Genomic DNA, 25,903 nt, shown 5'->3' on the forward strand with positions numbered 1-25,903 from the left:
AGTTCAAACACAATCGATGTTTAAACACTGTCCCTTAACACTTAGTTTAATAATTTTAAACCATGATTTTAACTATACATAAGTAATATTTACATTGTAGACAGTGAGTCTGGTTTTTCAAGATTATTTTTCTCCATTAATCAACATCTTATGGAGTTTTGTGTTCCTTGCCACAGTCGCCTACAGCTTGTTCACTGGGGTTATTAATACAATTATTATTTAATTACTTATTTTTAAACACGATTAAGAATCGTATTTTATCTAATTACACAATGAAGACTCATCGACTTTATAGACATTACAGTTGTATCGTCTGTTAATGCTGATCTTCTGTAAAGCTGCTTTGAAATGATGTGTGTTGTGAAAGGATACAAATAAAATTGAATTGAACTGAATAGTGTTGCAAAAACCTGTGCCCCATTATAATGAACACTGTATGCCAACTTTTAAAATACATCACTTATCTATTCTACATGAATCTGATTCCAAAAAATATAAGGGAGACATGATAACAGAAATTAAAATATTAAAATGTTATTTTCAATACACTAATCACATAATGTATGAAACAATTACATTAAAATCAGTTTATGTTTAGGGTCTAAATTTCCCTTCATGCCGACAGAGAGTTACTGTTGCGCATAAAACATGTTCAAAACAATGCAAAGAATGCAAAAATATGCTAAATAAGCAGGATCACTTGGCACGTCATGTCCTGCAAAATAGAGGAGGTAGAGCAGGCATGGGAAAATGTGTTTGGTACAGGGGCTATATCATGCTTAAAAAGGAATAATTCACCCAAAAATGAAACTTCTCTCATCATTTACTCACCCTCATGCCATCCTGGATGTGTATGACTTTCTTCCTTCTGCAGAACACAAATTAAGATTTTTAGAAGAATATCTCAGCTCTTTTGGTACATACAATGAAAGTGAATCGGTGCTAAAATATTGAAGCTCCACAAATCACATAAATCAGCATAAAAGTGGTTTAATCCATGTCTTCAGAAGTGATATGATAGATGTGGTGTGAAACAGATCAATATTTAATTCCATTTTTACTATTAATTCTCCTCCCTGCTCAGTCAATCTCCACTTTAACTTTCACTTTCTTTGTGATTGGTGATTCACATTCTTCATGCATATCACCACCTACTGGGCAGAGAGAAGAATTTCTAGCAAAAATGGACTTAAATATTGATCTGTTTCTCACCCACACCTGTCATATCAATTCTGTAGTCATGGATTAAACCACTGGAGTTGTATTACTTTTATGCTGCTTTTATGTGCTTTTTGGAGCGTCCACATTTTGGCACCCCTTCACTTACATTGAATGGACCATGGTGGAATGTTCTGCTGAAGAATGTCTCTGTTAACAATGATCTTTATAAAGGCTAATAATTATAAAATATTTTATCATCTCTACTTTCCTGGTAATTTATTATACCAATTCACTTATTTATGGGTTATTATTAAAAATGTCACTGTTTTATTCTATTACATTAATACTTTTAAATCTACTAATGTTATTCAGACAAAAGTATTGAGTGGTTTTCTTGTTTCCTTGTTATTGTTGTTTGAATAATTTATATGACATAGTCGACTAGACAGAGCTCAATTCGGTTACATGTAGGCTACACTTCAATTCCAACATTTTGAAGCAAATATGCTTTTTGTCCCACTGTTTACATTCACTTTAGACATAAAAGACTGCATTTACATTAAATCCTCATCAAGACGGGCATTGGCGGAATTATGAAGTGTAGCTGTTTGATCGTTTAAGCATTAACATTAGCCATCTGTCAATCAAACAGTGCGCAGCGACAAACATCAGGAAATAAAAAGTCGATCAACCAACCAGGGGTGCTCTTGATATCGCAAATGATGTAATGAACACACCTGTTCTATGTTGAACATAGGCTAAATTAAAAACATTACTCAAAAGTTTTAGTACATTTCTTTTGTTCCCAATAAACATGTAGATAATTGTATTGCTTAGCCCTATTGATAACATTGCATTAATCTCTCACAGCAGCCCAAATAATCTCAGTGATGATAGCTAAATTACAGGCTACTTTATAGACACACAGAATCTAGTAAACAGAAATATGAAATTTACCTCAATATGTTTCTTCACCAGGATAAGCGGTTGACGATGGATGGATTAATGCAAGTTAAACTCACATGACACGATCAAGCAATTGGCCGTTTTCACTGCCTAAAGCCCTTTCAGGTGTGATGTTCAGCTGTAAACTGTATTAGACATCCTCCACAGCTGGTGCAGATCTGCATCTGCCGTTCAAGTTTTTTATGTGATTTGATGGATCACGAGAATCTTCCTAGCCAATCACGTTGATTGATAAAAATAAAATCAGGACAGGGAATTAGCGAACACAGACGGTGTAAACAAAGTAGTTAATTACAGTAACGTGAGTATTTGTAATTCGTTACTTTACACCTGTTCGTAGGGCATTGCTAGGCAGTTGCCAGGATGATATTTTAAAGGCTGCATGCTAGCACCAGTCAAAAGAGCCTACCCATGTCTCCATGTCATTTTGATCCAGAAATATGATCCCATTGTCAATGTTAAATATATGAAATGTTTCACCAGATTCTCCACATCATACACCAAATTGCTTACATAAATCATAGCAGAAATCTCCTCCAAAAGCTGGATGACTTGACAGCTAATTTATGGGTGTAAACGAACAATGATAAGTTAAGATAAATTCTGAAATTTGAAGGATTGGTTTAGGGCTTACAGAAAATTCTCTAAACGGAAGTCAGAGCAATAGTAATAGTGAGGCCCTGCTAAAGCAAGCACCACTTATAAAACAATAGCAATACATCATTTAAAAATTACAAATTTGACCATACTTTTCTGCATGCTAATACAGTTTAATTTGTGCAAATACATTTTTTGGATCACTAGAACCAGTACTACTGCCTAAAAAAGAAAGCGTTTAGCACTCTTTTATGGTTTTTGTAATTTTGTCAAACATCAATGTTTCTATCTGTCACTTTATTGAAAAGAGCTGCATGAAGATTTTTTTTTTTTTAATTCCACTGAATAAATTACTGAGTACAAGGTTTGGAATGGCAGGAGGGTAAAAAGTTTAAATAATGACAGGACTTTTATTTTTGCGTGAACTATTCCTTTAATATCATCAACAAATAGCCAACATAACAACATTAAAAAAGGAAAAAATGGATTGCATAGATTTATCATTAGTAATAATAATCCACACACACATACACAGAGTCAGGTTAATGTTCAGAAGCTGCTGTATTTGCTCAGGTCTTTCTTCATTTCATCATACTGAGCACTGAGTCTGCTGACTGCTTTAGAGTGCTCTTCATCCACATCCTCCTTCAGAGCACACTGCTCCTTCAGAAACTCCTCCCAGTCCTGCCTCCTCCTCTCCACATAAACCTGGACATGAGAGCTCTTCATACACAAACACACATCAATTCATTTTCATCTCATTTACTTACTCAAACATCAGTTTATTCAAGCAATTCTTTTAACTCAACTATGTTGTATATTTATATGTCAGACCGTCCTGCATTTGCAGAGCCTTGAGTGCTGCGCTCATACAATGACTATGTACAGAATAGCATCCTACCATACTACTCATACTTTATGCAATAATGTAGAATGTATATTAAAACCTTCCATTTTCAGTTTGATAAATTAATCCGAAGTAATATCACCCAAGATTTTTTTCTTCTCCTTCTTATTATTTGATTTTTTTTTTAGTTTTGACATGATCATTTTGAAAATTCCCTAAACGAAGTTGAGAGCAACAGTAATAGCGGCACCCTGCTAAAGCAAACACCACTAACAATGCAAAATAACTGCATTTAATTCTGAGAAAACTGGAAGCTACTTCTTAAATTAAACGCAATGTAGTGAGGTCCTCAAAATGGCATTCTACTGTTAAAAATGTCCATTGTTGCATACTATACAGTGCTTTGCAAACTATTGTTAAAAAACAGTAGGCAGTATAGTGTGGTCAGTATACAGGATGCATTATGCTAGTCTTCTTGATCATGGCCATTCTATAAGGATGCAGATGTGCTTTGCACATGTACTGTACCTGTTCAGCCTCTAGCTCCCTCTGCTGGATTCTCTGAGCCATGTGATTCGCTGCTTCAACTGCACACAAGCAAGTTTATTTAGTAAAATAGTCCATTGATTATTATACTAAGCTTACTAACAGATCATTTAGACAAAATTAGAAGATTAAGTATGATGATATTTCTAACATGGAATGTTCTATCCGGTTCTATCACAACTATCCTTCCGTCAATATAATCCCCACAGACAGGGGCGTAGCACCAAATTTTGGGCCCTGGGTACAAACCATCTTGCTGGGCCCCCGTACCAAATATGTATGTATAGAAAACTGACTTCTAAGGGGCCCCCCCTGCCTCGGGCCCTGGGTACTCGGTACCCTTTACCCCCCCAGTCCGACGCCCCTGCCCACAGATACATTCAAGGTCATTAGCATTTCAACAATTTTATCAAAGTCTCTGTAAAAGGACTGAATGTTAAAGCAAGTGCAACCTGTCTAAAACAGCAATCTTAAAACCAAATAATTACTAAGTGAGCGACATACCGGTAGACAGAATAAACTGGTAGAAATGTGACAACAGGTATGCATTTTGACTTATCGTCTCTTTCGCGGTTGCCTTCAGATATTCATATATTCTCTGATGACTTTCATTAAGATTTGTATTGTTTTTCTTTTACTTTTCTTTTGTTGCATTGCTTTCAGAAGATGTCAAGTTTCTTGAGGAAATGATAATAATAATAATATTTGTCAACAACATCAGACTAAAATGTGGCATGATGTGAAATTTAGCATTATGGTAAGGATGAATTAAAAACAAATATTTTTTTGTTTGTTTTTTACTTTGACTATATTTTTCAAGTTCCAAATAAATTAATTATTTAAGAGGATGTAATTTTCAATATAAATGTAATTCACTGACTGGACTATACACAAATAGGCATTACAATATGGTTATATAATACATAAACGATTCTTTTTTTAAATTTAACTATGAATGTTAAAAAATATTCATATCGTGAAATAAGATTTTGGTCATATCGCCCACCCCTAAATAGTTACTACTGAATGGTATACATAGAAAATATTTACAAATGCAATTATTTGTATTATACACATTGTTATAAGTGGAGAGACTCACGCCGTGTGAGTGCATCACACAGTTTCTCGTGCATACTGGCAGTGCATTGCGGTAGATCGTGATCATTGGTGTCGGATATCATCTTATTCAGGTTTTCAAGCAGACGGCACTCTCTGAAAGCACGCTTCTCCTATGACATCACAAACATTTTGAGTGTAAATGTGAAATGTTAACTTGCATCATATACTGGTTACTGGGGCAGTATTATTACAGCTATGCTCTCACATATTAAAATATAAACAATGTAGACAATCATGCCATAAAACACACATGGAAAATACACTTTTATTCTAAAACTTAATTTACTAATTTTGTCATAAAATTAGGTCTACCTCAAACTCCCTTAGGAAGTATCTGATTTCTCCCTGCAGGACTGGTCTGTGATCAATCAGTCTGGACTGAATATCACCAACATCTGTACAAGAACAATTAGTGTGACATTATGATAGAAAAACAGCCAACACTTTATTATAACTAATAAATAATTAATATAATAATTAATAACATTAATAAACATTATTGCATATGCATATATATATTTATAAAATAGCAAACAAGCCATTAGTTCTTCTTCTTAAAAAAAGTTGCTTTGGTTCATATATTTAATTTAAAATATTTTATTTTCATTAGATTGTTCCAATTCTGCGGGCACAGATTCTGTGTGGGCTCTGTGTGATTTATAGATTTGCATTAATGTCACTTATACTGTTGTACTGTATACAATATAATCGGTAAACTCCAGTCGCCAGTCATTGTGCACTGTATTTTTCCTGTGTGCCATATTGTTTATTATTATTCTGTATTGTATGATTAACATCTTCACTTTATATGATCGTATTTGCAGAATTTGTGTAAAAGTTAGACTTAGACCGCATGTTTGTTGTTTGTTTTTGGCACATAACGAGTCAGCAGCATTTTTGGTCATTATGGACACATCAATTTCTAGGTGGGAAGCGCAATAGGTTTTCAACAGCCATGACACTAAAGCCTTCAAAATAATGTTGTAAATGTTTTTAATGTGAATATCAGCCAGTCTTCATGAACACTTAGCATGATCGCTGTTATAGTGCAACACTTAACTCACCCTTAATAATCTTCTCCATCATCACGAGATGCTGCTTTATCTGAGAACTGACAGCCTTACGCGATAATAGTTTTTACGCTGACAATTAATTATTACTCTCAAACTTTAAACTCCCACTGACAGATTAATGTAAATATATATGAAGCGAAAATGTATTTACACAATGGCACAGATAGCAGTTTGTCAAGTCACGTGCAAACAACAACGGAGAACATTTTCAAAATAAAAGTCCTGAAACGAATGCCAAAATAAAAGTGTCAAAATGACTTCAAAATAAAAGTACCAGAGGACGCTATCTTCACTGGTTGATTGTCTTTTTAAGTATACATAAAGATGTTGAAGTTATAGACTTTTATCAAATCAGTGATATTAAGTTTTCTTTTTAAAAGTTATTTTCAGTTTCAGTTGAGGTATTTTCTTGTACATAATAGCCTAATTTATATATAATAATACATCATAATTATTATTATAATAACAGATATAACTCATAAAGAACAAGAACACCGGTTTTATTACACGGTTCTCTGGAATAATGATTCCAGTCGCGCCATCTAGTGGTTTGATGTTTCTGAATAACAATTGAACATCCAGCGATAAAGTGATATCATGCCAGTCATATGGGTATTGCGAGTGATCTTTCATACTTCTCTCGGTAATCTCTATAAGTAAGGGATAACTGATAATGGACAGTTGAATTATTGAAAAATAATGCATACTCCCAGGTGGTAATGCCGTCATATCGTAAAGCGTAATATGAATTATGAATGAAGCTCATAGGTGTACCTAATTTATGATGAGACTGGATCATACAGGTGCTCATGTCATTGTGAAATAGATTTACTGTAGTTTTGTGACCTTTAGCAGAGTATGTCTGTCTGTTTGTCTGTTCTTCCCTGTCAGAGAGCTTTGACCATTCTTCCTGTTAAATGTAAACATTTTGCAGTACCTAACCTAGCCTTATAGTACTGCACATCAGATGTCATATGTACTCCACAGTGCTCTGAAATATTTACCAAGAACTGTAAAAGCAAACGAAGTCAAGAATAGTATGCTAACAATTGTTATTGTTAACCCAGTTAACCAAGTTCTTAGTTATATATATACTGGCAGCCAAAAGTTTGGAATATTATTAATAATGTGAAAAATTACAATTGTCATTTTTTTTTCTTTTTTTTTCAGAACTTCTTAAACTACTTCAAAGAGTTCTCATCAAACAATCCTCCATGTGCAGAACTGCTTTTCTAGCTGTCTGTTTGTCCAGATACTCAGGTGACATTTCACCTCACACTTCCTGTAGCACTTGTCTTGTCAGGCACTTCTCACGCACCTTACAGTCTAGCTCAGGGGCGGGCAACTATTTTGGTAAAGGGGCCACGTCGGGCTTTAAGTAGTGCATGGGGGGCCACATTGTATTCCTTTTGAGATACAATGATTTGGTTTTTGTAACTTTTAAGCCCAGAGATAGTTTTGTAGGCCTACTCAATTTTCTGAAGTGTATCTGTGACTAATGGGACTATTCTGCAATTGCCTAAAGTATTGTATTGCTCTACAAATATAGATACTTTTCTATCAGGCAATAAAAAACTGAATACATTTATTTTACCATCTCTACTTCACTGTTAATGTATTATTCAGTTTAACAATCTCTACATCAGGGGTCTGTTTTAATAAATAAAAAAATATAGAATTAAATGTATAGAACTTTTAATGTTTGGGCAAACCAGGCGAGTTTACTTATTTTCTTTCTAAAACATTACCCGTTTACATGCTAAAAGAGTCATGATGCGGGTCTCCTCGATGGTTTGACTTTCAGCACACAGCTGAATAACTACTGCAATAATAATCACTGCAAGAGTTAGATTAACATACAGGTGCGAAGGGACTGCAACATTTCTGAATTGCACAAATAAAAAATACATATACATATTTGTCTCTGGTTTGCTTTTGCTCGCATGTTAATGATGCCGAGATCTACTTTTATATTTAATTTAATCACTGAGAAGGTTTACCTGCAAAGTAGCACCAAACATCACAAGCAGCCTCAAGAATGGACACAGAGTAGCAGTATAACACTTTTCCTTGAGCAGAATATTGCACTACAGATCGCTAATTGTGTTCAAAGGGGAAAGCGAGATAGAAAAAGCACACTCGCATGCATGGTTGCCAGATTGCACAAAATAAGTATAACATTAAGCAGAATATTTCCAATTTGCACAAGTATATATCTCAAACCGGGGGTGTTTTGTCTCTTATCTGGCAACCCTGAGCATGTTAAATGATTGTGGAGATGCGTTAGGTCCCAATGCACATAAACAAATATCCAATGAAAAATAAAAACGCTTTTACGATAAATGAGCCGCGGGCCACATTAAACCATGTGGATGGCCTGATACGGCCTGCAGGCCATATGTTGCCCATGTCTGGTCTAGCTGATCCCACAAAAGCTCAATGGGGTTAAGATCCATGTGGCAGCGGGGGCGTGGTCAAGCGCCCGTCCGGGAGAGAAAAGCGGTAAGGGCGCTCACACCTGAGCTAAATTATGTCTAACACCTGTCTCTAATTGCAGTAGAGCGAGGAGAGCGGATAAAAAGCCAGCAGCCACAGAGCATGGGGAGAAAGAGCTGACAAGCAAACCCAGCGTTTGAAATTATATTGTGTGTGTGTTATTGAAACGATAAGAATAACAGATTAAAAGGCTTACCTTGAGAGGAAGACTTGTTTCCTGTCCTCTTTCTGTTGAGTGGTGTCACACTGGTGCCGAAACCTGGGATAATTATGGAGCAAAGTCGCCCCATAGAGTCCTCCCAGCTGGCAGAAGTCCTCCAGTCCCTCACGACGCTGCATCAAGGCCACCAGCAAGCCCTGGTTGAGCTCCGGCAGGACCAAGACCGCCGGTTTTTTGAGATCATGCGGGCTCAGGCAGAGGACCGGCTCGCCATCCGAGCCTCCTCAGCCAGGAGACGGAGCCGCCACAGCCGCGACCCGGACAGCCGCGCTACGCTACCCCGCCCACGCTACAGAAGATGGGGGCAGCAGATGATCCTGAGGCCTTCCTCGACTTGTTTGAGCGGACGGCCGAAATCTGGGGCTGGCCGCCCGAACAGTGGGCAGCCCGGCTAATTCCTCTCCTGTCCGGGGAAGCTCAACTCACGGCACAACAACTGCCGGCGACGAATCTCCTGGCTTACGCTGACCTGAAGAGGGCCATTCTGCAGCGGGTCGGTCGGAGCCCGGAAGAGAATCGCCAGCTCTTCCGAGCATGAAGTTGGAGAAGTCCGATCGCCCGCTCGCGTTGCCCAACGGCTCGGGACGCTTGTCGGCGCTGGCTGCTCGCTGGGGACCACGACGCCGAGGGGTAATCGACCAGGTGGTACTGGAACAGTTCGCTCAACGGCTGCCTCGAAGACGGGCGGGTGGGTCCAGTGCCATCGCCCGGCGCCGCTGGAGGAAGCTGTTCGGCTAGCGGAGGACCACTTGGCGGCGATCCCGAGGGCGGACGAGCCCTCTTCTTCTCTCTCTCTCCCCTTCCCTTGTTTCCGCCCATGCCCTCGCCTCCCCCTGTGTTTTCTCCTTCTGTTCTCTTCCCAGGGCCCGCTACTGCCCCGCGCAGGCGTGGAGGGTTCCAGAGACCTGTCCCCGGCCGTGGGAGAATGCGCCCTCCCATTCCCCGTCTTTCAGCCGCTCTCCTCCTCAGGTGGGGCGCTCGCCAGCACGCAGTGCGCCGCAACGCCTGGGCTGGCCTGTTGGACTTGCGGAGACCGGGCCACTTCCGGGATCAGTGTCCGCTGATGGAGGTGGGGACGGTGGTGCGGGTCTCCGACGTCCCGCAGGCTGCCCCCTATCGGGCTGGAGCATACCGGATTCGGCAAGGATCAGGGGTATTTACCAGCTTTGCTGGATACCGGCTGCAATCAGACCACCATCCACCAACGCTTGGTTCAACCCGGGCTTTGGGTTTATCTAAACTGGTGAGGGTGAGGTGTGTGCATGGGGATGTTCACAAATATCCCATGGTGACTTTGGCGATTAAATTTAGGGGAAAAAACATAGTGTGGAGGCAGCGGTTAGTTCCGCCTCACCCATCCGCTAATCTTGGGTACTGATTGGCCGAATTTTAAAGATATATTAGAGGGTATTTGTGCGGATGGGTCTTGCATAAAGAGGTGTGCGGTGTGCGATGCTTTGGCAGGGAGGCGGAACCGGGCCGCCCTCGGCTGCTCGAATGACGAGGGACGGGCGAGGTGGCCGCCCTCCTCTCAGGGAATTCCCTGAAGGGGACTTTCCTCTAGAGCAGTCACGGATCTAAACCCTTAAACATGCTCTTGACCAAGTGAGAGTGATTGATGGTCAACAGCTCCGGCCGGCGCCGCCATTGCATACCCATACTTTGCTTTGATTAAAGATCGGTTATATAGAGTGACGCAGGACGCTCAATCAAAGGAGGAAGTAACACAATTATTGATTCCACGGAGCCGCCGGGAAATGGTTTTCCAGGCGCCCACTACAATCCTATGGCCGGTCACCTAGGGGAACGGAAAACACTTCTCCGCCTAATAGCCCGCTTCTATTGGCTGGGCATTGGCGGTGACGCCCGCAGGTGGTGTGCGGCGTGCCGTGAATGTCAGCTGGTAAACCCACCGCCACCCCAAAAGCGCCATTGCGCTCTCTACCATTAATCGAGGTCCCCTTCGAGAGAATTGGGATGGACCTCGCCGGGCCATTAGAACGGTCAGCACGCCGACATTGCTTTGTGTTAGTCCTAGTGGATTACGCAACGCGATATCCGAAGCAGTGCCTCTGAGCAACATCTCAGCACGTAGTGTTGCAGGGGCACTCTTCAAGATAATCTCCGGTGGGGATTCGAAAGAAATCCTCACCGATCAAGGCACCGACTTTTATGTCATGAACACTTCGCGAACTTTACGAGCTCTTGGGCATTAAATCGATTCGCACTAGCGCTTACCACCCGCAGACAGATGGCCTAGTGGAACGATTTAATAAAACGCCAAGAACATGATTCGTAAATTGCATTACCCATGACGCTTAGAAATTGGGATAAGTGGCTAGACCCCCTGTTGTTTGCAGTCACGAGAGGTCCCACAAGCCTCCACAGGGTTCTCCCCGCTTGAGCTACTGTACGGGCGACGCCCCACGGTGTCCTTGACGCCATCCGCGAGCGGGAGGAGGGACCTTCTAATAGTAAAAATGAAATTCAGTTCGTTCTCGATCTTAGAGCAAAACTCCACACACTGGGGCTGATTAACACAGGAGAATTTGCTCCAAGCTCAAGAACGCCAACGCCGGCTGTATGACAGGGGTGCTCGGCTACGGAATTTGCACCGGAGATAAGGTACTCAGATACTCCCAACATCGAAGCTCTAAATTACTCGCCAAGTGGCAAGGACCCTTTGAGGTCACACGACGAGTTGGGGATCTCGATTATGAAGTTAAACGCACCGATAGAGGGGGCGACGCCAAATTTATCACCTCAACCTCCTGAAATTATGGAGGGAGGAGGCGCCTCTGTGACGCTGGCCACAGTAGTTCCGAGAGGGCGGAGCTCGGACCGGAGGTAAACAAAACTACAATCCTAACACTCCGTTACTTGTGGAGACCAACTCTCACCACGGCAACTCACAGAGGTTTCCGAAGTTACAAAGGGAGTTTGCAGACGTGTTTTCCTCTACCGGGCCGTACAGACATCATACAGCACCACATCGAGACCGAAGCCGGGCGCAGTGGTGCGTTGTCGCCTCTATCGCTAATCCGAACATAAAAAGAAAATAGTACGGAAGAATTAGATGCGATGCTTGATATGGGCGTAATAGAGGAATCCCACAGTGATTGGTCCAGCCCGGTTGTTCTTGTTCCCAAGAGTGATGGGTCTGTTCGATTCTGTGTGGATTACAGAAAAGTTAACGCGGTGTCTAAATTTGACGCTGCACTCCAATGCCCCCTGTTGATGAACTGCTCGATCGGTTAGGTACTGCTCGCTTTTATTCGACCTTGGATTTAACAAAGGGTTATTGGCAGATCCCCTTGACACCAATGTCCCGTGAAAAACAGCCTTCACTACGCCGCTTGGATTACACCAATTTGTGACGCTTCCTTTCGGTTTGTTTGGAGCACCAGCCACGCTTCAGCGACTCATGGATCGGATCCTCAGACCGCGACGCCGCATACGCCGCTGCCTATTTAGATGATATTATCATTTATAGCAATGATTGGCAGCGCACATGCAACATCTGAGGGCCGCCCTGAGATCGCTGCGCCGGGCGGGCTCACGGCAAACCCTAAGAAGTGTGCGATTGGGCGGTGGAGGTACGGTATCTGGGGTTCCACTTGGGTCATGGCCAGGTGCGCCCCCAAATTGATAAAACCGCAGCGACATGCGACTTGCCCTAGACCTAAGACCAAAAAGGGGGTGAGGCAGTTCCTGGGGCTGGCTGGCTATTATAGAAGGTTCGTGCCTAATTATTCGGACGTCACCAGCCCGCTGACTGACCTCACTAAAAAGGGTGCTCCAGATCCGGTCCAATGGTCAGAGCACTGCCAACAGGCGTTTGTGCAGATTAAAGCCGCACTTTGTGGGGGGCCGCTTCTTCATGCACCTGATTTCTCTCCCTTTTATTTTGCAGACGGATGCTTCAGACAGAGGGCTGGGGGCCGTACTCAGCAGGTGGTGGAGGGGAGGAGCCCAGTGCTGTACATTAGCCGGAAGCTCTCTTTGAGGGAGACTAAGTACAGCACCGTGGAGAAGGAGTGTTTGGCCATCAAGTGGGCGGTCCTCACCCTCCGGTATTACCTGCTGGGGCGGGCCTTCACCCTCTGCTCGGATCATGCCCCACTGCAGTGGCTCCACCGCATGAAAGATACTAACGCCCGGATCACCCGTTGGTATCTGGCCCTGCAGCCTTTTAAGTTCAAGGTGGTCCACAGACCGGGGGTGCAGATGGCTGCCGCTGACTTCCTCTCCAGAAATGGGGGGGGGGGGAGTGGTAGGCAGGCCGGATGACACCCCGGCCTGAGTCGGGCGGTGGGGGTATGTGGCAGCGGGGCGTGGTCAAGCCACCGTCCGGAGAGAAAAGCGGTAAGGGCACTCACACCTGAGCTAAATTATGTCTAACACCTGTCTCTAATTGCAGTAGAGCGAGGAGAGCGGATAAAAAGCCAGCAGCCACAGAGCATGGGGAGAAAGAGCTGACAAGCAAACCCAGCGTTTGAAATTATATTGTGTGTGTGTTATTGAAACGATAAGAATAACAGATTAAAAGGCTTACCTTGAGAGGAAGACTTGTTTCCTGTCCTCTTTCTGTTGAGTGGTGTCACAATCCATAACACTCTTTTCCAATTATCTGTTGTTCAATGTCTGTTTCTTTGCTCACTCTAACCTTTTCTTTTAGTTTTTCTGTTTCAAAAGTGGCTTTTTCTTTGCAATTCTTCCCATAAGGCCTGCACCCCTGAGTCTTCTCTTTACTGTTGTACATGAAACTGGTGTTGAGCGGGTAGAATTCAATGAAGCTGTCAGCAGAGGACATGTGAGACATCTATTTCTCAAACTAGAGACTCTGATGTACTTATCCTCTTGTTTACCTGTACATCTTCCACATCTCTTTCTGTCCTTGTTAGAGCCAGTTGTTCTTTGTCTTTGAAGACTGTAGTGTACACCTTTGTATGAAATCTTCATTTTGTTTGCTAATTGTTTTAAGCATTGTAAAGCCTTCATTTGTTTGATTGACTGATGAGATTCTAGAGAAACTGTTTCTTTTTTGCCATTTTTTAAAACTAAAATAGATCTTAAAACATGTCAGTCTATTGCATACTGTGGCAACTCAAAAACAATCACAAAGACAATGTTAAGCTTCATTTAATGAACCAAATAATTTGATATAATGGCAAGTGATTTTCTAATATCAATAACAAAACAAGTAAATTATTTATACCATGATCAATGGAAACATGTAAATGTTTCTCGCTGCAGCCCCCAGTGTTCAAGCCAAATCTAAATCCTTGCAAGCTCAGCAGGTCCTTACAATGGGAGTGGATGGTGATTAGATATTTGTAGGTCCAAAAAGCACAGATAGTCAGTATGAATGTAATATATCCTATCTCCAGCAGTAACATTAATGTCTTCTAAAACAAATCAATCACTTTGTGTGCGAAAAAGAACTATATTTAAGCACGTTTTAACTATAAAAGATTGCTTCCGGTTAGGCATTAACAAATGGTCGTATTTACCTGAGTGCTCCTGTGACGCAAGCGCCTTATAGTTAAAAAGTGCTTAAATATCGTTCTTTTTTGCACACAAAGTGATCAATTTGCTTTAGAATACATTAATGTTACTGCTGGAGATAGGATCTATTACTTTCATACTGACTATCTGTGCTTTTTGGACCTACAAATATCTAATCACCATCCTTTCATCAGGACCTGCAGGACCTGCTGAGCCTGGATCTTTGTTTTGCAGAAGAAAGAAAGCCATACACATCTCAAATGGCATGAGAGTGATCATAGAATTTTCATTTTTGGGTGAACTATCCCTTTAAATACAGGCCAATTGATAAATATGTATGTTTCAACAATTTATACTTGATTTTTCCTTTTTGAACAACAAAATCATGTTCCATAGGCACTAGATGGAGACAAAGTATTACGTTAGATCAATTCCGCTTCACATCTGCCTCATATTGTCACAGTCATGTCACGATTTTCTGGGCTGATGTAGTAATGACCTGTGAGCTATAGCTGTCATGAGAAATATATAACTGAACCATGATTACAATTAATAATAGTAATGAGTAAAACATGAATTTATACAAGAAAAAAAAAAAACACTTCAATATCAAATCAATTTACAGTGAATACATCTGTAAAGGTTTTTATTAGGCTTTGAATGCTGCTGTAACAGCTGAAGTATTGCTTTTGTTTTAAGACACAACTTATTCCAAATGATGAACCTCAGATGAGTGAAGAAACACTTTTAAATATTTATTATGAATCCTACATGACAATATATACAGTATTACAGATATATTAATGTACTGTATCTACAGTTTTTTAACTTCATATTCAGTCCCTGATTACCACTGATACACAATATACTCTCATTTCAATTGTCACTGTATTATACCTGTTTCAATGCGTAAACAGATTCTTAAATAAGTAAACATATTTTAGGGAGTAAAAAATGAATAGTTGAAGAGATACGATATCATGGGCACTGCTGTTGTGTTTGTTGTGAGAATATAAATCTATTTAATTGAGTGTGAATGCTCTGCAGGCACTACTGTTATTGCTGTAATGAGAATCTACATTGTCTCTCAGTTTCATCATCTATAGTGGATAATACTGAGCAGTGCACATATACTGTATGAGCCGTTAATTTACAATATTTCACTTGGTCTATTTGTTTTTTAAATCTCATGTTGAGTTAAGTATTAGTTTTTTAATGTTTGAGCTAAATGTCCCAGAGACCCCAATACTGTATGTATAAAAATAATAGTAATTTCAAAAATGAATTCTCCCCATTACTTTCCAAATTCTATACATTTGTTCCTTTCACATAATCAAAATCAAGTAGACAGATGTTGAAGCGGGATCACAACGTATGTATACATTTGCAGTATTAACATTGTTTTTGTTGTTGTCAATTTGACCTCAGCACAGTAAAATAAGGAACTGGCAGAATGCACTGCTTTGTGTAGACCAATCAGAAAAATGTACCTTTTGCACTTCCAGCTGAACTTTTATTCATTTGTTTATGTTTGCCTTCATAAGACAGTAAAGCAGAGGGAGACATTGGGAATGTGATCAGGATCGGGAGAAGACACAGGCCAGATTTGAACCTGCGTTCTCATGACAGCTCTTATTTGTCTAAAGCATTTGTGTCTTTCCTACAATTTGGTACCTTTTTTTTTTTGTTTGCTTAGAAATTGAAAATGTGATACTTTAATAAGGTACCTTTATTTTTCATCATTAAATGTACATGAATACAGCTCAAGCTAACTGACTTAAATTCATATGTGCAACATGATCGCAATTTTACCACACAGAAAAATACTTTAAACTTTATACTCTGTATTATTTTCATTTTAACAACTGTTAACTGTCCTTAGTATAATTATTAATGTGTAAATTATTGTCCTCCCTCTTAAGGAGCAGCACGTAAATGGTGTTGTCACGTGACAGCTGTTACTTTTCTCAGCGCTGTTCAGGATGCACCAATCACAGTCGTTTGCGCGATAAAAAAAAAAAATAAAAAATCATATTCTGGAGATTTAAACAAGCATACTTTTCGTGAACAAAATGTTTCCTGTCAAAAAGTCGAAAAGGCTCTGAGTTTTGCATGCATCCCTATAGAAGATTCCTCATTTTCAGCCGGTAAAGGCCCTCTTCGTGCTTTCTTTCCCACATTGGAGAAGAGCATCAGGGTTTGAAAATAAAAGTAAGGCATTGGTGATTTATATACAAAAGTAATTCATTGTATTTTGTTCAGGAGGCCTACTCTTTCAGATACAAATATAAGTACATATAAATAAACAATATGAGAAAATATCACATGGGAGTTGGAAAGCAGAACGTGTGGAAAAATGTAAGTGTTATTTTGTGATATCATTTTGCACATGTACATTGTTCATTTACCCTACCCTTGGTTTAGTGCTGGATAATAGATTTTACAGAATGTCACATTATGTCCCTTGGCTTGGATATTATTTTCTGAAGGTAAATCGTTTTTATTGCATATCACATTTTCCCTCCTAACCGTATAGCTCTAGTGGTCAGTTCCTAATTTGTTTATTCTTTGGAAATTATTATATATTTATAAAAAATAAAAAAGAAAGGCTAATATTTAGTATGGTGGGGCAGAGAGATAAGAAATTTGGTTTGTTTTATAAGGTAATATTATTTTACCTTTATTACCAGACTAACTTTCTCACATTTTCTTAATACCAACATTTTGAATACTATCCTTGCTATATGTCCCCACCAGCTTTCAAACCAAACCTACGCCCTTTGCACCACACGCAGAAGTGGGACAGAAGCAGTGCATATTCAGTGTCCATTTTAACAAATGAGTGTATTTACATCAGAAGCAGAAGCAGCGTGTGTGCAGCAGTGCAACGGGAGTTTTGGTGCCGAGTCTATCTGTGCAGCTCTTCTCACACTGAATTAAAATGCACTGTTGATGAGCATCATGAAGATGAGTTGACACCAAAACATAGATCAATTCAGAACTTACCTCAGTCTTGTACTGAAAGACAAGTGCTCTGTTGCCCTCAACTTTTTACAAGGATTAATTAACAAAGGAAAAAACATTATGTTCATAAAATTTCATGACGGTCATGCTTGTAATACATATCAAAAGTAGGGATGGGCATTCATCAATAATTTGGTATTCGAATATTTAAGCTCATAAAAAACTAATATTCAAATATTCTATTATTTAAATGAAGGTTATTAATGTGAAAGAGACGTTGTCAAATTAATTTTTAGTCATAAAGTTTGCGTTACGATAAAAAAAAAAAACAAGCTTCTAATTATATTCATAACAAGCTTATATCATGTCCTGTGTTTTATATATATATATATATATATATATATATATATATATACATATATATAGTATATATATGTATATATATATACGTAGGGGTCGGTGGTGTCAGGACCTCCCCGAAAATATCATTAAAATATGAGTATTGTAAATAATATAATGATATATTCTTAAAATAATTGTTTAAGAAATAAAATAATACAAATGCAAACAGGGCAACAACAAAAAAAAACCTTGGTGTCCCCTTCAAAAATTGCTCTTGAGAATTGTTATGTTTATTGTCCCCCCCAACATTTTGATGAAATTTTCGCCCCTGTATATATAAACAAGCAATGCGTGAAAACAAAAAAAGAATAGAATGAAAGCATTTAAGCTCACACAAAGCGAAGAAAAAAGAAAACGTTATTGAAGTAGAGTGATGCATTTAACATACAGGATGAGTATAAACACTCGCCATATAATAGTTATCATATTTATATTGTATCTCATGTCATGTTTTTGTTGAGAAAAACAAGCATATCCACGTGCTCATTAAACTATACTCATTTATACACACCAGTTTAAATGATGGGATGTCCCTTACCTCCCCTATCAAAGACTTTCTCGGATGCCATATTTGTTGTTTATAGAAGCGTCGCGGGGATTACGTTGTTACGGGGACACTGCTTTCTGACGAGCTGCACATATACGAGAGTAAAGTGTACACTGCTAATCCAGTACATTTAAACAGAAACCCAGCTTACTCACAGTAAGCCACATTCTCACAATAACCCACTTATTTGGTGTCCATCTGAACATACTGACAGACCCGTTTGCTCAACAAATATGATAAACTTGTGTCCACACTCAACAGTGCCACCCAGTGCATTCTGTTGTAACTGGCAGTTTTAGTTTGTGTGTTCAGGATTTAACATGCATCTCACTGTATATATGACCAGCAAAGCAAAACTTTGTGAAATTCTAATAGTATTTTTTATTTTTATTCAAATTAATGAAATCGGAAGTCTCTACGATATTCTAGTGTAGAGATATGTGAATTGTTACTTGGTTGCTAGGGTAACCCCATCTGGTTACTAGGCAGTTACCAAGGTGATACACAAAAGGCTCATTGCTACCCTGAGTTAAATGAAAGAAACCTGAAGTCTCTATGATGTTCTGATTCAGAGATATATTATTTGTTACTTGGTTGCTAAGGTAACCCCATCTGGTTGCTAGGCAGTTGCCAAAGTTATACTAACAAGGCTGCTTGCTGGCCTGAGTCATTCGAGCCAACAATGAAATCTCTATGATATTCTGATCCGGAGATATCCATCTAAGTTGATTTTAATGGATGTCAATGGGTTTTGTTTGCTAGGGTGCACTAAATGGTTGCCAGGGTGTGGCTAATTATTATCCAGCATGATATTTAAAGGCTCCTTGCTGGTCTGAGTCAAATAAGCCAAAGTTTAAGTCTTATGATGTTGTGGTGCAGAGCTATGCATTTTGCTATACAGTTGCTAGGGTAAGTCAATCTGGTTGCTAGGAAGATGTCAGGGTGATCCTAAAAAGGCTGCTTGCTGGACTGAGTGTATTGAGTCAAAGAGATATCCATCTAAGCCTTTTTGAATGGCAGTCAATGGGTTTTGGTTGCTAGGGTGCACTAAATGGTTGCTTGGATGTATGCAGTTGCTAGGGTGTTTAGAGTCAATTTAAAATCAGTCCTTTTCGCAAGTCTGATACGGTAATACTGGAAGTCCAAACAGTTAGAATAGATATAGCAATCCGAGTCAGACCAGTCTGAAGGTCTGTGGTGAATTTGGTGTTTGTAGCTTGAAAGCTCTAGGAGGAGATACTCTTGTAAATTTTTGGGTCTCAGAATAATAAAAATAAGCATACGTAGTAGAACATTGTTGTATTTTTTTCAAGCCGACATCATTATAATCTCTTTGATAACCGTACACCTGAAGCACAAATGCTAGCACTGCAGCATTGTTTATCCGTTGGGTTGCTAGGAGACATCTCTAATGAGAGTCAAACCCATGTTAAGCTAACGGGAGCATTGCAGTTCTGAATATCGGGGAATGGAATGCATTTATGGTCGGAGATATCAAGATGGAATATCCCGCATCCACCTTGAATGAAACGCAGCATAAACGTGTACCTTGACAAAACTAAATTTATTGCAAGCAACGTTTAAATCGCAAATATTATTAGATAGATTTTTCCTTGGTAGATTCATATGAAAAATTATGATTTTTGAATGTCTGTTATTTAGACGTTCATCTCACAAAACGAGCATTAAGTGTCATTTCAAGTTCTGGCTTTCATGTGTGGACTTGTTTTTAAAATATCAATTAGTATTTCTAGTTAGCTGTGACATGAGGCATAGGGTGTCTTATTCATTGTGAAACTCTGTTTTCTTAATGGCATGAGTCACTCTGAAGGCCTGGACTTTAAATGCATGGCCTGCCACTGCAAACTACTCACCTTTCAGCTAAAGTAACTTTTTCTGAAGCTAATTTGACCAAATGTAAACTCAGTTATCCTCAATTTATCTACAGCAATAGCAAAACATAGCAAGATGCAATGATTAAGTTTGTTTCCCATAATCTTAAAACCTTTTGATCTAAAGGCTTATTGTCAAACACGGGATTATTTCGTTTAAAAAAATAAATTGTGCCTAATTATAAATGTCTATACAAACCTTTTATTTATTTGTTTTATTTATTATTATATTAGATATTTTTTAAAGCAGCCAACAAGTGTCCAGCATAAGAACTGTTTAAAAAGCATCCCAGGATGCACTTGAAGTTGATTGAGAAAATGAACTGTGTGTAGAGCTGGACACCTATGTTCTGCTCTTTTGTAGCGCTGTGTGTAATTTTAGTGCAACAGCAATGCATTCCAGCATGTGAAATGCACCCAACATGTTTTCAAACATTGTGCTGAAATTTCATACAAATACTTTGAATATTAACTAACACATAGCAAATTCAGAGCTGAATACTGTGGCTGTTTACTTGCGAAAAAGTTCTGAATAATTACCTTGTAAGGCTGGCACCAGAATGTCTACGCCAATAGGCACGTAAAAGTCAAAGAACTCTGCGAGAACCAACGTCATAAAACTCTCACACAGAACAGCATCTCCACCTGAGATAACGCACCCTACTGATTAAGGACCATAAAATGCAAATCTCACTCACATCTGCCCCCTCTCTCGCCTCAGGTAACTTTCGGTTCACCAAAAATTAAGTTATTACTTATTCTGTTCTGTAATGTAAAAGGTTTTCTGACCAAACATGTTTGGGATCATTCAAGAGGTCTTTGGTAAAACGGTTTCATTCCCTTTCAGCAAAGTCACAAGTAAGATTTAAGAGCTTAGTAAAATACTGCATTCTATCAAGGACATGCCCCTCCCAGATCTCTCACATGGACCAGATGCTGTATGAAGATTAGGTGTATTCTACGTAAACATCAAATTACCTACTTAATCAAAGTTTCAAAGGTCTTCCTTCAAACCCCTAAATTATAAACCAAATCCTGAATAACATCAAACACACACATCTGAAATAACAATAGAATGATTTGGTATTTAAGAGAGATGACAAAGGAATCAGGGAGTCTTTTCTCTACCAGGTCTCTGTAGCCAGACATTTCTTTTGTTTGAATGGAATGCAACTTTAATTATATTATTATGCTTTGTTCACTGATAGCTTTGAGTTTAATTTATTATTAGAATTGGATTGTTTGAATGTATTACTATTACCTGGTAAAATAAATAATTATTATGATTCATTGTGAAGGACTGTTTTCTATTATATTTCTTATTAATTACAAATCTACGGACAGAGTTGGCTTAACTAAGCTACTTCAGAAGTACCCCATTAGTTAAGTATGTACAAATAGGCGAAACGGCGAAACGAGAATCTATAATAGAACTTAGCCAAGTAGAGTTAAATGGGAATACTAAGAGTAGGACCAAGAATCTGTAAAACAGAACTTAATTGACTGGGGTTAAACGGTGAGTCGAGAATCTATACTGAGCCAAATAAGACTACACGGATAAAGCCGAGAACCTATAAGGACTTAGTCTAAGACTTACTAATATCTGAATCTGATGAATTTGTAAATAACAAATGCAGTCTAGTAGAGAGAATCACTAAAAATAATGAGATACAAAACTTAAATTCAGAGCATAGATATATCAACAAGGTTTAATTGGAGTCAGATGAAATAACGAAAAGAATGAATGATAAGATTAATAAAACATGGAACTCAAATCAAATAATCAAAGTATTTACAGCTTATAAAAAGTCAGTGACACGCAGGTACCCTTCTGCCACGCTATTGGATGCCAACATTGGACCAACAGGTGGACCTTACAACCTATCTAAACGTTATGTACAGCTTTGTTCATCAATGTCACATATAGCCTACAAACAAATACTAATTTTAAGCACTTGGAGTTTGATGGTTGTGAAAAATCAAATCTTATGCTTTAACAATACCAAATTGGCTTCAGCACAAACCAGAAGCGATCACAAACGATGGAGACAGGTGAGAGTGATTGACATGGGGTTTAGCCTGCGCGATTTCACGGCTCCCAAAAGCTATCTTGTGATATACAAAGAAAATAATATATTATGATGTTTCTTTTAACAGCACGAACTGGCACAAATCAGCACAAATAAACAACAATGGTTCGGAGTGATTTGGACCAAATGGGGTGGAGGGTGATGTCACTGCTCCTGAATACAAGCTGTTATTTCTAAGGAAGGGAAATAGATACTAGATAAATTTTAACAGCACAAATCGAGCACAAACGAACGGCACTGGTTTGGAACGTTTTAGACCACATGGGGTGGAGAGTGACCTCACTGCTCCTGAAAAGTTTCTTACTATATCTAAGGAAGGGAAATAGTTAAAGTGTTTCTTTTAACAGCACAAATCGAGCACAAACCAACAGCACCGGTTTGGAGTGATTTGGACCACATGGGGTGGAAAGTGATGCCACACAGCCAAAACAAATATGTCTGATATCTCAAACACTGAACCAGCACAAACTTTCATTTTTGCGTCATAAATCAGCACAAATGAATGGTATAGATTTGGTAGCAATTTCATTATATGGGGTGCCAACTTCATGGAGGTGAAATCTAGGTGTGCCAGACTGCTTTCTCTTAATCCCTTAAACTTAACAAGGAAAATTACATTCATGGTTACAAGATTTTAGATCACTTTCTGCAAAAAACGTAGAATAAAACTTTTTCTAATTGTAAACGAGGTCACTGACAAGTGCCATCTCCCATCATACATTTTTGCATCAGATCAAGTATGTTTAACTTCCCTTGTGGTGCGACCGGAAGCGTGTTGCATCAGAAATGTGGGAGACTTGGGTTTGCATCCCACATTAACACCAGGCAGTAATTGTGTTTGTATAATCAATGACAGATGTGATTCGGAGGTTGCATTCAGCCCCCTGCATTCTGAAATATTCTTTTCTATTCACTGTATTACATCCTGTACAGCTAAGAACAACTCGCTTGGACATTTCATCTGGAAAATGGAGCTCAAATGTGCCCTTACGCCCAACAACACTTACAGCTTTGGCCACTGGGAGCAGTGTTTCACATTTTGATAAGCACAGACCGATTTTATCTACAAAAAAGTCAACCTATATCTTTCCATAACAGGTTGAAAATGTTATGCTTGACAGCAAAAGACTAACATCACAAAATAAAAGGAAAACATAAAGTATAAGAGTTCACACACATACTTCAAATAACTCCAACATTATTTGCTGAATGGCTGACTCCAGTGTGTGACGTCACTTCAGAACATATATCTTCAATTTAAGATCACAGTATCCTGACAGTGGGGTGGACAATCAAATCAAAGTACACACAAAAAAACGCCCGCTATCATCAGTGTTAGCTTTGTGTCGCTCTTTCTTATGAATAACAAAAAGATTGTTATGTCGAGTGTGCTTCAAATAATACAATTAAATACTTTAAAAGTAAAAAAATTATTTACAACTAAATAAGCAAACTCAGAATGACTTGAGATAGTCTTGGAAGACTCAATATGAATGGATTAAATAAATAAACAATTAATGTGCTGCATAATTTTTTCAAGCAAAAGTGTGTGAATTTACAACAGATTTGTTTTGAATATATACTGTTTAAATATATATATATATATATATATACATATATATATATATATATATATATATATATATATATATATATATATATATATACTGTATATATATCAGGGCTGTCGATTTAACACGTTAATTCAGTGCGATTCATTTTACCAAAAATAACACGTTAAAAAAATTAACGCAATTAATCCATAATAAGGAAGATTCTTGAGAAATGCAAACTTGTAGTACCACCTGTTTACTCCAGAGGGCAGTAAGTGAAATTTCAGCTGTTTGAGCAACGCACAGTTTATACAGTGAAGAAAACACTTCAGTAGGCAGAACATCACAAACATGCGTTACGTTCTTGTGTTCAAAACACTTGAAGGAGCGCAAATCTGATCTAAGGGATCTCAAGATGTGTTTAAAGATTGAGTATTAAACTATATTTAACTTGACACAGTGACCTAAGCATTTTATGTTTATGATGCAACACATCCGAGACGCTACACAAGCATGTCTGACATATGTGTTGACGGGTCCTTAAACAAGCCCTCATAATAAATCTCCAACTGATTGACAAATTCACTTGTGAAATGGATTAATGTGAACTGTATGACAATGATTGACTTATGATCAATAATATGGTAATAAACAATACATTGTATTCTAAAGCCGCTTTTTGTTTTATCAATGATTAACTCTTCTGCTACAAGAATGTAATGCATTTTAATTATCTGAATATATTTTATTATATATGGATAATAAAATTAATTTGATATATTTTTTAAATATTTAAAGATAACTATGTATAATTATATATTGATATAAATATGTATAATCATTATATATTGAATTATTGTTATATGAGGGGCTTTCTCAGCAAATATCTGTATGTACGATTAATCGTGATTAATTAATCGGGACACCATGTAATTAATTTGATTAAAAAATGTAATCGATTGACAGCCCTAATATATATTTATATATTTATATATATAAATATATACACATTTGTAATTAAATACATAAGAATGTATATAAATAATGTAATAGGCCTTTTCAAATGTATTTAATGTGCAATCACACACAGGTCTTCTAACTGCAGATGAGCTCTTGAGTCCTGGAGCAGTAAGTGGGTGGTCTGAGACACACCCACCGGGGCTCTAGCACACACACACACACACACACACACACACACACACACACACACACACACACACACACACACACACACACACACACACACACACACACACACACACTTCCCCTGCTCACCATCTCTGCCCATTACCCAGTGGGTATCATTATTTTGCGTTGAATGACTTTCTCTTTCTCTCTTTTTCTCTTATTGCTGCTCATTCTCTTGTTTACTCACTCTCACTGTCTTTTTTGTTGGTTCATCTTGCTAGGGTCTTGATCCCACACCACAGAGGCAGCTGCAGGGATGCGTTGAACAGGTGGGCATCACTCGTGACCCACAGCCCTGGCCAGAGCACTCAAACCTGCCATTCTCTCCTCGCCGGTATCTCTCTCTCTCCGTCAGTCAGATCCAACCCTGGGTAAAAGAGCAGGTCACTAATCCTAGTACCGTTTTACCCCCCCGAGAGTCCAGCGGAGAGAGTCATAGAAAACAGCCCGTCGTGGCCGGTGTTGGTTGGAGTTTGTCTGCGTATTCTCTCGGGGCTCAACGGAGTCTGTGGGACCCCTAGTGAAGTCTGAGAATCAACATATGTACTTATCATCATGTGCTTTTCTGGAAACCCTGTCAGGGCTGTCTGGTGATGCTAAACTGTAAAGCACTTTGGGTGAAATCATTGTGTCTTTTACCATTAATGTTAACGGCATATCTGAGGGCCAGGGAATATGTGTGTTTGTGTGTGTGCGCGTGTGTGTGTGTGTGGACTTGTTGCTGTCACTTCCCT

General features: G+C 38.9%; 1 protein-coding gene across 1 annotated transcript; it reads right to left on the reverse strand.

Annotated features, from left to right (window-relative positions):
- Nucleotides 1-3,146: 3,146 nt before the first annotated feature.
- Nucleotides 3,147-6,535, reverse strand: bloc1s5 (biogenesis of lysosomal organelles complex-1, subunit 5, muted). The gene is made up of 5 exons (XM_052113979.1): nt 6,301-6,535; nt 5,549-5,631; nt 5,217-5,346; nt 4,100-4,158; nt 3,147-3,447 (listed from the first exon to the last, which is right to left on the reverse strand). The coding sequence occupies exons 1-5, from the start codon at nt 6,320-6,322 to the stop codon at nt 3,274-3,276; spliced, it is 468 nt and encodes a 155-aa protein (XP_051969939.1). The 5' UTR covers nt 6,323-6,535; the 3' UTR covers nt 3,147-3,273.
- Between the last annotated feature and the right edge of the window lie 19,368 nt (nt 6,536-25,903).

The sequence above is a fragment of the Xyrauchen texanus genome, chromosome 41 (genome assembly GCF_025860055.1).
Source record: "Xyrauchen texanus isolate HMW12.3.18 chromosome 41, RBS_HiC_50CHRs, whole genome shotgun sequence".
In the NCBI taxonomy this organism is placed as follows: Eukaryota; Metazoa; Chordata; class Actinopteri; order Cypriniformes; family Catostomidae; genus Xyrauchen; species Xyrauchen texanus.